This window comes from Aegilops tauschii, chromosome 6 (assembly GCF_002575655.3).
Source record: "Aegilops tauschii subsp. strangulata cultivar AL8/78 chromosome 6, Aet v6.0, whole genome shotgun sequence".
NCBI lineage: Eukaryota > Viridiplantae > Streptophyta > Magnoliopsida > Poales > Poaceae > Aegilops > Aegilops tauschii.
The window spans coordinates 33,311,451-33,326,779 of NC_053040.3; the positions used below are offsets into that span (position 1 = coordinate 33,311,451).

The window sequence follows — 15,329 nt, forward strand, 5'->3', positions numbered from 1 at the left end:
AGAGATGTTCATGGGCTTCAATAAGTGACGGTAATTATGACGAAACAAAATTGCTCCACCTACGGATGAGTCTCACGGAAGCTATCCTACGGACTGATGTGGCGGCCTCTACTCCATCCGTGCCCTTTGAATCTCCGCAGTGGGGCCCTCCTCCCCGCAATCTAATGAGGCCACACCTGTCCGTAACCTCCATTCCGTGGAAAACTGCGTGTAAGTGTAGCATCGCTGATGAAGAAAATGCAAGCCATCACCAGGACCCATGCGTAAGCAGCCACGCATGGACCCACACGTAAGAAGTGATGTCAGCATCTTCTGGGTTCATATGTCAGAATTGTTGACCATACAAATTGCTAGTGACGGTACACCATCATCGAAAACTATATTACGTTACAAATTGGTTGATCAAACGGGATAGTCTTGGCCATAAAAAAAAGAATTCATTGAAAAAACCTAAACCGTCACCTAAGATGACGAAAAAAGTAGTACCGCCAGCATTTCATTTTCTTTGACGATGCTTCAATGACAGACCATGTGACGATCGAAAGCCATCATAGTGCATTTTTCTGATGAAGATCGATTTTATGTGACAAAAGTTTTTTTCCCGAAAAGGAGGTTATCCCCCGGCCTCTGCATCAGAACGATGCATGCGGCCATCTTATTAATAAAACAAATAGTTCAACAAAGTCTCCAGGTCTCAAAACAAGTAAAAAGGCTCACTAAGAGCCATAAGAACATGAAACAGGATAGCCACAACCAACGGAATAAAGTAGATAGGAAACTAAACACCTATCCTATTATATGACCGCCATTCAAATTATGTGACAAAAGTGTCTCATCACAAAAACATTGATTTTGTAGCATCTTCATTTGTGCTCTATTCCAGCCACACAGCGGAAGCATTCCAGATAAAGACACTATCCACTATGACCCATTAGTTCATATTTTGCACAAAGTAGTAGACGAGCGCATAAACTTTGTAGGTGCCTCGATCAGACACCAAATTTGTTTAGCCAGCAGAAAAATAGCATATCTTCTAAACTCATTCCGCCATGAGATTTGGGGAGGACCATTTTATCCCAGGCCGGCCAAGCCGTCGCTTCCTTTTTTTTTCATTATCCACTTCCTATCAGAATTATCGTGTCAACTTGGTGAGCTCGGCACAGATAGACGTGGACAGCCTAAACATACTTATAACATAGGTTGGAATGGCCGGTACCGACGACTCAAGTATCACCCTTTTTTTGGCAGGTAACACCTCTTTTGCCCCGGAAGAGGAATACTTCTCTCCCCAGTCAATTAGTCTCTTTCTAATTATTATTTTGTATTGATTGGAATTTACCTTTGTGCATTCTCCCCCAGGTTCAAAGACTACCCAAGAGAGCTCCAAAATTTATTTTATTTCAACAACCGCTTCAGCCGAACATGCCACGGAAACAAGAATAGAACACTTTCACGGATTCACATGTTGTCCAGACGATGATACACATTTGTGTTCATAACATTCTTTATAATATTGGCTTGTCCTGTATTAGCATAGAAAATAATAAGGAGTCATCGGCAAAGACCAGGTGAGAGATACCTGATGCCCGAAAGGTACTAGTCTCCCATAAGTCACCGCCTTATTCATCATAGGAGAGAGTGCATCAACAACGGACAATAATAATAATAATAATAATAATAATAATAATAATAATAATAATAATAATAATAATAATAATAATGGGGACAATGGACCACTTTGCCAGAGGCCTTGAGTAGGTGAAAATTCTTTCAATATTTGCCTGTTCAATTTCACAGAGTACTTGACGTATGTCACACCATAACCCAATAGATCAACGCAACTCAAGAGCCCCATTTAACAAGAGACTTCTTGGCAATGATACAATTTTTATTGATGCAATGAAAAAACACGGCTAACTGAGACTGCTGGTATAAACAAAGTTACATCAATTTTGATGGGACTTGTCATTTCTTGATCACCCATTCACCTTGGTGAATTCTTACAAGCCTCTAGTTTAGAAATTGCAGAAGAGATGTTTGACAAAGTCTCATGACCCTCACATCCCAATTGCGGAACTGAAAGACTGCTTGCTGAATACAACGAGACCACGGGATAAATTGCTTGAAAGGAAGGATGCAGGAATAATGATTCATTGATAAGTCTGGTATAAAAAGCTCAAAAGAACGAAAAAAGAGAGGAGGGATGTGATAAAAACTCAAAAACATCATCGCTACCACTAACAAAAATATGTATCAATGTAGGTTGTGTGCAGTCCACAAACTAAAGTATTTAACATTGAAATTTTATAAAGACATATTTACGTCCATATATACATTTATAAAAATCAAGATTTATTTGACACTTTGAAATGATATTGTGAGTTATTTTAAAGGAGTGTAGTGCATGGTCCAAAAGATTTATTTGGTGGAATAAAGCCACATGCACATCATTTCATACATTATCATCTTCACTATGACAGCCGGCACGGTGGAGCATGGTTTATATGTTGTAGAGGTCCACACCAGTATGCATTACATTTCGTGAACTTACAAGTTTAAAGGAAACTCCCAATAACTTGAAAAAAAATTATAGGGAATTAGGGATGAATTATAGCCACCTAAAAATTGTCCAAAAATATGATTAGTTGAGTTCGGGAGAGAAGAACGAGAAAAGGTAGCACAAATTCTCCAGGACACAAGTGGCCATATTTTTAGAAGTAGGTTATATTTCCTAAAAATAAGTAGGTTGATCCGGTACATCCCTACGTATCACTATGTTGTTTTGTGATTTTATTTCCCTGAGAATTCACAAACTTCAAAACCTTCTTGGGTTTTACACTCTTCGTGGGCTTCAGTCTCCAACCTTGTTTTGGGCTTCCCGATGTGATCTTCCCTTTTGGGCTCTTCTTCTTCATTGTCTCGTTGGAGAGCCTGCAGTGCACCTAAAAAAAAAACCTCTTCACTCTTCCAGTCCAGCAGATCCCGCATCTCCCTTAAAAAAAAGCAGATCCCGCATAGGTGAGGAGATGAGCAGCCACCCTAGCTCGTCGTCGTCGGCGGCGGCGCCGCTGGACGACGAAGACCTCCTCTCCGAGATCCTCCTCCGCCTCCCCCCGCTGCCGTCCTCCCTCCCCCGCGCTTCCCTCGCCTGTAAGCTCTGGGGGCGCATCGTATCCGACGCCCGATTTCTCCGCCGCTTCCGCGAGCACCACCGCCGCAACCCTCCCCTGCTCGGTTGCTTCGTCCAAGGTACCTCCTACGCTGGGTTGCTCGGTTGCTTCTCCTTTCCCATCGACAGCGGCGACACCTTCATGATCCTCGGATGCCGCCATGGCCTCATGCTCATCTTCCTTTGGACTGGGAACCTGCTCCTGGTATGGGATCCCGTCACGGGTGACCAGCACCGCCTAGACATCCCCCCAGGGTTCGACAAGGAGGAAACCATGATTAACGGAGCGGTGCTTCGTGCTGCCGGAGAGGCCCACCATTTCCAGGTTGTCTTGGTAGGCAACTTACACAGGCTGTGGCCTCAGGTGTACTCGTCGGAGACCGGTGTATGGAGTAATCTCGTGTCAACACTGCTTCCGGCGGATGATCCTGATGTACCCACCAGGGTTTACCATGACATGTGCTTGTGATGGTTGGGAATTCCCTTTACTGGTTGCTTTTTGGGAATTGAGTTGGAATACTTGAATTTAATTTGGATAGGCAGAGCCTAAGTGTGATAAATGTGCCAGTGGACATCTTCTATGTCGACAGTTGCTTGTTCACGGTTATGCGGGCGGATGGTGGTGGCCTTGGTTTCCTCTTCATTTCGGGGAACTGCTTCCAGTTATGGAAGAGGAAGACGGACTGTGATGGTGTAGCTTCATGGGTGCTGGGAAGAACTGTTGCACTAGACAAGCTACTTTCCATGAATTCAGAGGAGGGCAGTCAGAGCCCAAGGATACTCGGTTTTGCTGAGGACAATAATGTGGTGTTATTGTGGGCATTTATCGGCGACATCTTTATGCTTCAGGTTAAATCATTGCAGTTAAAGAAACTTTTTGAATCCTACCGCAGTTTCTCCTGGCGTCACTATTATCCATTCGAAGGTGTCTATACTGCAGGTAAAAAGAAACCAAGTTATTTGATATTCTCGTGTTGTTATTGCTGAGTTATGTGGTTCGAGTCAGAGGTAGCAAACGTTTTATCTGTTTACACTTTAGATGTTCATAGAGTAAAACAACGAACAGAATGACTGGCAGAAATAATATATTTGAGGCAGATTGGCAAATTCTGTGTATAATTAGCAAACTATTTTTTATTGTTGCGGGCCTATTGCCATACTCAATTTCATTGTCAGATACAGCTGAATTGTTTTCTGGAATTATAGCAGTGTGTATAGATCTAGTTAGCGCCCCCTTGTACGCATTTAACTGTTTGTTGGAATCTCATTGGTTCCTGGACTTCCTATTCTTGTAGACATGGGCATTGGGGGTGGACATGATGGAGTTAAACTTTTGTACAATACATAACATGATGTATTGACTGAGCAGGCAACTATCTATTAGTAGTAGCCAAATGGAATATTTTTTCTTTCCTGTCCTTCAAGGGTATTTTTTTTACTTTTGCTGGTTGCTACATTGAATTGAGTTTTTTCTGTGTGTATGTCAAGTTTCAAGTTTGAGGATGATTTATTTGTTGTTCCATCAATGCAAATATTTGATAACTAACAATGCCCTAACATTTGGCTTTAAACTTCTTTTATTAATATGGGAATGAAATTGCTTGCACATTATTGCTCATTCAGGATCATTATGATACCTAAAGATCGCTTGCAGTTGTTATTGTATAATTATGCTAATCTTAAGCGGTTTGGTTATATATTTGTCAGCATGCCTCTTTTTGTTAGTTAAACTCGGATAACATCCAATATAGTTTTTCTGATCCAAACTACAATTTTCTTTGTGCTCTGCTGGGTTGGCATTCGGCCATTCTCCACGTACTGGCACTCTGTTCGAATGTTGGTTTCATTTTCGATGAACGGTACTGTGGCAGGGCCCTGTTCTTCTAAAAACATGTTGTTTCTGTGCAGTCTATTTTCTTTGATTTTGATCATTCTGGATGTTTAATATTTGTTGAACTGAACACATGATAAAAATGACAAGACCAGATGCAGTGAAAAACTTTAGAATATGCTAACAATAGGAATTGAAGATGTGCTGCTACAAATTAATTGATCTCCTATTGCTCTTCTCTCTATATAATGCTGGTTTTGTCCAGTAATGCTGAGTTGATTCAGTTTTGAGCTTGTGGCGCAATTTTCCAGTGTTTGAATCAAACAAAATTGTGAGATAAGTTGGGATATTACAGATCAGTCTGGCTGATGATGGTATTGGTTTCTCTACAGGTATCAACAGTTAGGATTTCGTTATCTGAGATGCAGAAATGGATTATGCGCTGCAGGTTCGTCCATTCCGTATGCAGAAATGAAATTAATCTTCTCAACTGTGAATCGCCATCTGTTATGTGACTCATGTAGGCAATATTCGAACTGGCAGGAAGAGAAATGAACTTGCTTAGCGTTGGCCCTGTCTCTGAATCTTGCAGTTCATTTGCTTGCATTGTATTTACTATTTTGTGTGCGCACAAATATTTTTCAGCGTGGTTTGCTCATGTACCATGATCTCTGCTTATGCCCATAACGTTTCATTATTTTTATGTGTGTTTGAATTTGTACTCTAGTCCCACAGCATTTCTGAATTTGAGTCGTCTTCTTGAGAAATGAAACGTACCGACAGTGCATATATTACCCCTGTTCTTCAGTGAGCTGAGGACGACCTGGGAATGGAATGAATCTTGTTTATAAAAAAAATAGAGTGAACCTTGCCCTGTAGAATCCTCTCTATTAAAAGCCTCTTAAAATAGTCTATCTGATGAAAAGTCTCTTGCAAATTAATTATTTCTTGAAAACCTAGCTGATGGGCGCATCGGTGTTATCAAGGAAAAGAAACTTTAAGTGAAGTGAAGTGACTATCTAGACGATTTTAAGAATTGTCTGATTTTGAAGGCGAGATCGGACTCAAATGTGTCTGGAGAACTTCTGCTATTATATACAAGGACTAATATATATTGACCGTTCAAGAATTCTTTTCTTTATAACCGAGGCAAAACTGTTGCTTTTTTTTCAATTAAATAAGAAGAAGATTGTTGCTTTTATATATAGAGAAATACGATGATGTGTTGGTTGAGTAGGTAGGCTTATCTTCTGCATGAGTTGAGGTGTCTTGAATTTTTGTTTTGCTTTCATTTTAACTACCATTTCCCAATTACCAAATTGCAAGAGAGGACATGGCTGGCTGTGTCTTGGATTATTTATCCAGGCTTTCCTTCCTCATCACCATCCTTCTCAGCTTTACATTCCCTTCATCATGCTTTAACCTAACCACCTTCTCTTCGATTCACTCATGTTCTCCCTGTTGGATGTGCTCTTTTGTTCGCCATCCCTTCCATGTAGCTACCTTGTGTTCAGTTTCTCTCCACCTTCTGGTAGTATGAACTCTTCTCCCTCTTATTAGCCCAGTTCCTTCTGGTAGTGCGGGTTCTTCTCCCTCTAGCTCCTCATATCTCAGATGACCAGTGACTTAGGGCCCATTCTCAATCCCAACTTGTGAATATGTTTGTGTCTGCTCATAGATAAGAATGCTACCATGTTAAGTACTCCCTCTGTAAAGAAATTTAAGAGTGTTTAGATCACTAACTTATATTTCTTTACAGAGGGAGTAGTAGCCAAATGAATAATTTACATTTCGTCTGCCTCAGGGATCTTTTAGTGTTCTACTTTACCCGGTTGCCGCATTGTATTTGATTGATTTTTTGTGGTTATGGATCTGTTGAGTCCCAGTGTGATTTGTATGTTGTGCCCTGTACATGAATAAATGACAATTAACACCCGAACAGGCTTTTTTTTCAGAAAAGGCAAAGAGATTTTTGCATTTCTTTGTATTGAAAAGATAGGGTTTATGTTACAATCCTCGTAGGAGGTACAGAACTGCTGATGAAAAACGGGGTAATCAGTGCACGTCCCATGTCTGGGGTATGATGTCGCGAAGGCCGCCAGCTCCCACCTTGGCCCAGAGCAATGCCTCTTCCTTGATCTTCACAACAAGGTCTTGTGCCAAAGGCAGGGCGCCCTCAAAGACGCAACTGTTGCGGTGTTTCCAGATCATCCAAGGGGTTAACAAGGCCATGGAGGCCAGGCCTTTGCGCATGGACTGCGGTGTCTCCTTCCTGGCAGTGTGCCACCAGTCCAGGAGGGAGGGTTCATGGCTTGGTGGCGTGCACAGACATGCTTAGCCAAGCGATGATGTCATGCCAAACTTGACTCGAGAAGGGTCATCGAAGGAGCAGATGGTCCACTGTCTCGGGGTCCTGGCAGCATAGGAGGCAAGGGTCGTGGTGCTGCAGCCCACGGCGTGCCAAGCGGTCGGCGGTCCAGCATCGGTCCTGGTCAGCGAGCCAGTGGAAGAAGCGTACCCAGGGCGGTGCCCAACTCTTCCATATGAATTTCCAGGACACGCTGTGGATTGATCCCTGGAAGGTAGCCTTGTACCAGGACTTCGCGGTGTATGATCTGCTCGTGGTCCACTTCCAAAGGAGTTGGTCAGGTTCCTCGGTCAGGGTAGTCCGCGCCAAGGTCCTCCAGATGTGTATGTATTGGCCAATCTCATGGATACCTAGTGTGCCCTCGATGTCGCATGCCCAAGCATTGGCGTGGAGCCCCTCCGCAACAGTTCATGCCTTTCTCTTGCGCTTGGGGATGCAGGCGTGGAGCTGTGGTGCGATCTCGCTGATGGAGCGGCCATTGATCCACCGGTCGTCCCAGAATAGGGATGTATGGCCGTTGCCCAGGACCGTCTCGATGCAGGCGAAGAACAGTGCCCGCTCGTCTGCAGAGAACTGCAAGCCAAGGCAGCTCCATGCCCTGGTTTGGTCAGTGCGGCTCAGCCATAACCATCGAAGGCGCAACGCCAGCCTGGTGCGCTCCAGGTCAGGAATTCCGAGGCATCCGAGCTCGATGGGGCAGCATGTCCGGCGCCAGTTGACATGGCAGTTGCCGCCATTGGCTGCCTCACGGCCAGCCCACAAGAACCCTCGTTCTATCTTCTCAAGCTGCTTGATGGTTTTTATAGGTGGCGCGAAGGACAACAGTTGGTGGATGGGGATCGCGCAGAGGATAGATTTCACTGTCGCGAGGCGCCCGGCCTTGTTCATGAGCCTCGCTTTCCAGGATGGCAACTGGCCCCGCACCTTGTTCACGAGCGGTTGCAGCTGCGCGGCAGTGGGTCGCCGAACCATGAGGGGAATTCCCAGGTAGGTGATAGGGAGCTCGGCCATGGGGCAGCCGAGCAGCTGGACCGCTGCGGTTGTCGCGTCGCTGCCGCAGTGAATGAGGGTAGCCGTGCTCTTGGTGTAGTTGACGTGGAGTCCGGAGGCGTGGCCAAATAGTTGGAGGATTTCCTTGACCGCGATGATCTCGGTCGGCGTGGATGACAAAACAGCACAATGCTATCTGTGTACAGCGAGATGGCCAGGACCGGCCGCCGTGGGTGGAGTTGCTGTAGTATCCCAAGTGAGGTTGCCCGATTGATGAGCCGGTCGAGGACGTCGACGACAAGGACAAAGAGCCACGGAGACAGCGGGTCGCCTTGCCGGAAGCCACAGCGGTGCCAGATCGGGGGCCCTGGAGCGCCATTGATAAGCACCTGAGTGCTCGTTGAGGATAGCAATATGGCCAGCCACTCCCAGAAGCGTGCGCCAAAACCGTAGCGTTGCAGGACCTCGAAGACGAACGATCAAGAGATCGAGTCTCGAAAGCTTTTGCCAGGTCAAGCTTGAGGAGGGCTCTTGCTGCCTTGAGTTGGTGGAGTAGGCGTGCCAACTGCTTGACCAGAATGAAATTATCATGAAGTCTGCGCCCGGGGATAAACGCGTTCTGGTTGTTGCTGACGAGGCGATCCAGCTTTGGGGCGCGGCATAGCGAGAACAGTTTCGCGGCCTTGGCGACGAGGTGGATGAGGCTTATGGGCCTGTAGTCCCTGAAGCTGGCGGTGTCGGCGCGCTTGGGGAGCAAGGTAAGCAGTGCCTGGTTGAGGCGGGCGAAGCCCTCCCACGCATGTGGTAGAGCTGCTGGAATACGTCCGTGAAATCCTGCCGCACCGTGGGCCAGCAGGCTTTGATGAACTCAGCCGTGAAGCCGTCGGGACTGGGCGCCTTTTGCGCGGGCAGCCGTTGGACTGCGTGCCAAATCTCCTCGGCACCGAAAGGCGCCTCAAGGTCGAGAAGGTCATCGGCCGGCTTGATGAGGTCGTGAAGGTTCATCGAGCAGTTGCGGTCGGCGATGGCGCGCAGCAAGGCGTTGAAGTGGGTGAAGGCCGCGTCTGCGATGTCATTGTGGTCGGAGAGCACACGGTCATCGATGGTGATAGTGTGGATCGTGTTCTTCTGTCGACGGTTGGTGCTCTGTAGATGGAAGGAGCTGTTCGTGTCTCCGTCCTTCAGAGAGGCAATACGTGCCTGTTGGCGAGCAATGGTACGTTCCAGGGAGACAAGCCCAAGGTAGGATATCTTCAGTTGGGAGTGTAGCCATCGTTCATCAGGGGTGAGGGCCCTGTCCTCTTGCGCCTTGTCAAATCTCAAGATCAGCTCCCGCGAGATTGCGAGCTTGAGGCGGACGCCACCGACCGTGCGGGCGCTCCAGCTCGTGAGCGCACGGGCCGTGACCTGGAGGCGCAACACCATGCGCTGGAACGGGTCAACGTGGGTGACCGAATTGCAGGCCGCAATCACCATGCGCTAGTACTCTTTGGCTGGATTCACCCTAAATACTGCTTTCATTATGCATTCCATCTTTGACTAACATATTATCATTAAAAGAGGTGGGCAAAGTATTTTTTTGATGCTGTACACCATAAAAAATATGATATACATTGTAGATTGAAGGAAGTGTATGTGCTAATAAGATGATGCACGATCTCTTAATTGAGGCTTCTATCGCATGTATTTAATTAGATTAGATTTGCTAGCCATTACTAAAAAGTACGACTTCAAGCTCAAAATCAGGTGTTTCTCCTTTTCTACTCGATGAACTCCTCATGTGCCCATGATAACAAAGAACATCTCAAATGATTTGATAAGCTAGGCTATTCAAAAGTGGCCTCTAAGGCCTTGTACAGTGGTAGGTGCTTAGAAAAATAAACCGTTTTTTTTAAACAGCAGTGCCTATTAGAAGAGATGCCTAATTAAGTGTCTACCCTCTAGAAATAAGTATCGATGCTTAAAAAATACTGATTTATTTCTCTAAGCACCTCCCCTAAGCGCCTTGCATTGTACGAGGCCTAATGAACTTATCACCGGTATCTTAGCCTATACTATGATCAAATGTAGCCAAAAACCAGATGGTGACATTAAAATTGCTGGGCATGCCACTATTCTAAAAATCACCTATTGCTTCTCAATGTTTGTATTGTTGGCATTGTGTTAATGCCGAGGGGAACCAAAATTGGAGCTTTAGGTACTTGTCCACATTACTTGTGAAGCCAACGTTTACTGTTTGAGTCATAGAGAAATTGTGGGAGATTTTAACTTTAACAGCTTTTCCATGAATGCCTTACACAAATAGGTTTGACTGATGAAATTGATTGCTTCCGCAGGTATCTAGAATTACATTCCGGTGGTTGAGATGCAGAAGTGGCTTTCCTCCCCCTGTAGATTCGTCCATTTTGTATGTTGTGCATGTAGACACTAGTCAACTGGCATGAAGACACAATCACTTGTGTGCCGAAAAGGTATCATCACTGCAGTGATGCTACTATGGGTTGAATTTGTAGCATGATCAGGCAGGTGGCTGAATCATATTACTCTTTGTGGAGGATAGACATCACATGTTTGCTGCAGGAATGCCCAGTGTGCGAGTTCTGCTGAATTAGTTGTTTGTTGCTCAGGTTTCATTTTCCTAGTCCTTGATATGAAGCTGCTGATGTGTTGATGCAGAAACAATACTGAATGCACGCAGTGATGGTTATGGCACATTTAATCGTCTGTTACAAACCATTTTATCTAAGCTTTATGAGCCGCCTAATTTCTTCAGTTTTGGCCACCATGGATATTTAATACTCCTCCGTCCCATAATGTAAGACGTTTAGCTTGCAAAAACGTCTTATATTATGGGACGAAGAGAATACTTCATATCAAACACAGGGTCAAAAGATATTTCACTCTGGTGGAAGTACTCCTTGGTGCTGTGAAGAGTAGAAAATGGCTTGGGTAGAAGGAAGTTCCAAGTGATAAGATTATACGCAGTCCCTTGCTTGAGGCTTGTACTCCCTGAATATGATAAAAAAATTCGATTTGCGACCTGGCTCGCTCGTACATTTCTAAATAAGCATTCCTATGAGCTACTAAGATGTTCCTACACCATGAGCCTCTCGTACCTCTCGTACTGTTCTTTCGGCCTCTACTCAGAACCGCCTGGACATTCCCTCGGGATTCGAGACGGAAAAACCTCGATCGCCGCCGGCAACCACTTCGTGTTCCCGGAGACATCAACCATTTCCATGTGGCCTTGGTAGGCAAACAGAAACAGCGGCCGTACAAGATACAGAAGTCGTCGCCTCTGTTTACTCGCCGGTGAGCGCTTTCCTATCTGATATATATTTTGGCTTCCATCTGCATTGGCTGCATGTACTACCTGAGATTCTATGCCAAGATTAGACAGTCGCTTGAAACAAACAAGTTTGTTTTTGCTAAAGTTGTACACGTCCAATCCAAACAGAATCTTAGAATGCATCTTTTAAGACGAATGAGAATGTTAAAATTAGCCAGCTGAGAATTAGCAAAATAACCAGAAAATTTGTATGCTTAACGCGCACAAATACAATATATCAAGCTGCACAAAATTGTACAGGCTACTCTGCTAGTGCAGTTCAGTATTACAAAACATCAACCATCGACATGAAACAAAACAGAGCTGGAAGCTAAAATCACGTGCCGGGTTCATCAGGACCAACGAGTACAAACCAATAACAGTTACATGCATCAGAAAAGGTTCATATCACCTTGTACAAGCTGCTAATAGATACTTCTTCATCTTTATTTATTCATGGAGCACAATAGAGTGCCACCGGCATTAATCGATTTAGCACATCACTCAACCTGCAGCCGCCTTGGTGTTTATCCGGCCCCAAGTAACAACAACAATCACGTACACCCTGTCACATAGCTCGTCGAAGAGGCAAAAGTAGGCATATCTCCACGCCCTTTTGAACAAGAAAGCACAGAACACAAGCCATAGTCCAACCACAAAGCCAGACGTTAGCCCAATGTAGAAGAACATCAATTGGTCATAAGAATTTTCACTTATCTGTTGATTCCCATGCTCTGGTGGACTGCTGCCTGAGCAATTCCTTTGAAGAGTAGGCCCGCAAAGGCGATTGTTGCCATCGTACATGGACGGATCTTCTGCATACAGAGTGTCGAGTTGACGGCCTGTTGGAATTCTTCCTGCAAGATTGTTGTATGACAAGTCCAAGGAGCTTAGATATGTCAAATCTGATAGGCTCGTTGGGATTTCACCGGAGATATTGTTCCTTGACAAGTCGAGTGATTCCAGTGATTTCATATCCCCAATCTTCACAGGAATTTTCTGGCCCAGGTGATTCCATGATAAATTCAAACTCAACAGTCCTTTCAGAGAAGTTATCTCATCTGGAATTTCACCGGTCAAGTGGTTGAGCGACAAATCAATGCTGACCATGTCAATAACTGCATTACCGCTAAACTTAAGCTCTTGCTGCTTCATCACCACAGACAAAATATCCACGGGCAGCCGCTGAAATCTGTTTTCAGTCCACCGTGATTCAAGTCTTGGCAGATGTTTCAGGGTCATACCTATTAATTTTGACAAGGATGATGGAATTGATCCTGATATATTGTTGCTCGCTAAACTGAATTGTTGAAGTAGTACAAGACTTGTGATGTTAGCTGGAATATCCCCATAGAACATGTTATTGTTTAGCTGCAGAAACCGTAAGTTCACTAGGTCTCCGATCCATACTGGTAGTGCTCCATCGAACTTGTTCATTGCAAGATCTAGGAAAGTCAATTCTGAGCATTTTTGGAGCAATGGCGGGAAATTTCCGGAGAAGTTATTATTACTTAAGTATAGGAATGCCAAGTTTGGCATTGAAGAACACCTAGGAAATTCTTCCACAAACATATTCCGGGACAAATCCAAGAAAACTAGGTTTTGCAACTTACAAATAGGTCTAGGAACGTGACCAGCGATGTAATTGGAGGATAGACTTAGTACTGTAAGGTCTGGAGCTCCAAAATCTGATGGCAAAGGTCCCGACAAGCTGTTCATGGATAAGTCCACCTCAGTGAGGCTTCTCGGCAATGTTGGTATCTGTCCACTTAGTTGGTTCAAACCGAGAGAAACTGATTGCAAACTAGTACAATTCACTAACCCAGTTGGTATAGCTCCAGTAATGCTGTTATTATAAAGGTAAAGGTACTCCAGGAAGTGCCCCACCATATTTGGCAGCATTCCTGCCATATTGTTGTGATTTGAGCTCAAGTACTGCAATTTGCTGGACGAACATTGTGGCAGTTTCATCACAAAATCTGTCAGGTTCCCAGACGCAAGACTCCGATCGAGCTCTAGGTACTCTAAATCACAAAGATTTTTCAAGTCCACCGTCATTGTGGCTGAATTACCGTTGTTGGTAAATTCCAGCTGCTGGAGAGAAATCATACCTCCTAGCACATCAGGGAATGGACCATAAAGATAGGTTGAATCGAGTGTTAGTTCCTTGATGCTTGTTAGGTTCCAGAACCAACATGTTTCAATTCGGTGGCCCAAATAGTTACTGGAGAGATCAAGCTGCTCTAGTTTTGTGAGGTTTACGTGCGTAAGCAACTGGCTGGCATTTGGAAGTGAGCAACTGACAAGAATAAGGGCCTTCAGAGATGGGATTGTGTTGGCCACGAGAAACACATCCGCGCCGCTGAGATTTATGTCACTCATATCAAGAAATTCCAGGAAATGGAGATGAGTTAACCATGAGATATCTGATGTGTGTATATCTTGTATTGAACTGAGGTCAAGGTGTCGCAAGTTTGAAAGGTTTCCAAGCTGAGGCGTCAGTATACCTGACATGCTAGTGCAGGAGAGGTCGAGATACTCTAACTTTGAAAGGTTGAAAAACTGAGGAGAGACTCTACCAGACAATGGTGTGCCTCTAAGATCGAGATGTCTCAAGTTTTTACAAGACGAGAACTCTGGAGCGCGACCATTAGGCCCGTGCAGGGATGTCCATGAGAGATCGAGGTACTCAAAGTTTGAAAGGTTTGCAAGCTGAGCAGGCAGCCTACCAGAGAAATTTGTGTTTGAGAGATCAAGGTACTCCAAATTTGAAAGGTTTGCAAGCTGAGCAGGCAATCTACCAGAGAATTGTGTCCATGAGAGATCGAGGTGCCTCAAGTTGCTTAAAGAACACAAGAGTTCTGGAAATAAAGAAGTACCGTCTGGTCCAAGTAGGTAGGTCCAGTTGAGATTTAGGTACTCCAGATGCTCGAGAGAAAGCAGGGAAGGACTTATCTTGCCGAACAAATAGGTGCGACCAATGTCAAGCTCGATCACATGGCCGGTTTCGTTGCTGCAGGTGACGCCCCTCCACCGGCAACAATCTTTGTGCCGTTTTTGCCACGAGGCGAGGTTGTCGTAGATGTCGCTGACGGCTTGCTTGAAGGCGAGCAGTGCGTCACTCTCGCGCGGCAAGCAGCTCGCGCCAGCCGCATGGGCCGGCTGGAGCTGCCGGGCATGGGCGGCGACGAAGAAGCCGCAGGACACGGCTGCGGCGAGGAGCAAGGCGAGCAGCCTGGCAACCGAGCGATGCATGGCGAAAGTGCAGCGCTATAGCTTACACAGGCTTCAGGAACAGGAGCTCTTTAGGACTACTGTATTTTGTGTACAATAGCTTATAGACTGATTGTTTAGGACGTGGAGGCGTCGTTCATAGCCAGTGAGACTAGTAAATGAGAGATGCATATTGTGTGGAAGCCGTCAGTCGTCTGGTCGTCCTGCCTGTCGTATTGTGTGGATCACGCTCGACCTCACGTTACGAATGGTGGATTGATGATCACACATATGCATCAGGGTGGACACGGTCCGAGCCGGTGTTTGGACCGGCCACCGGCGGTCCGGTCCGGACCGGACCGAGCAACGTCGCGGTCCTGTTTTCAGGGACCGGACCGGCAATGGCCGAGCTCGGGCCGGACCGAGAGGA

At 45.4% G+C, this 15,329-nt stretch overlaps 1 protein-coding gene and 1 long non-coding RNA gene across 2 annotated transcripts; one reads left to right on the forward strand and one right to left on the reverse strand.

Moving 5' to 3' along the window:
• Positions 1-2,712: 2,712 nt before the first annotated feature.
• LOC120966105 (uncharacterized) lies at positions 2,713-11,122 on the forward strand. The gene is made up of 3 exons (XR_012187055.1): positions 2,713-4,109; positions 5,393-5,448; positions 10,695-11,122. It is a non-coding gene; the product is annotated as an uncharacterized lncRNA (long non-coding RNA).
• A 770-nt stretch (positions 11,123-11,892) lies between these two features.
• Positions 11,893-15,037, reverse strand: LOC109752228 (uncharacterized). Its single transcript, XM_020311135.4, has one exon. It carries the CDS (start codon positions 14,939-14,941, stop codon positions 12,191-12,193), a length of 2,751 nt encoding a protein of 916 aa, XP_020166724.1. The 5' UTR covers positions 14,942-15,037; the 3' UTR covers positions 11,893-12,190.
• Positions 15,038-15,329: the final 292 nt, after the last annotated feature.

What these genes read in the sequence shown, in the direction of transcription:
- LOC109752228 (XM_020311135.4), bottom strand. Translation starts at nt 14,941, where the DNA reads ATGCATCGCTCGGTTGCCAGGCTGCTCGCCTTGCTCCTCGCCGCAGCC.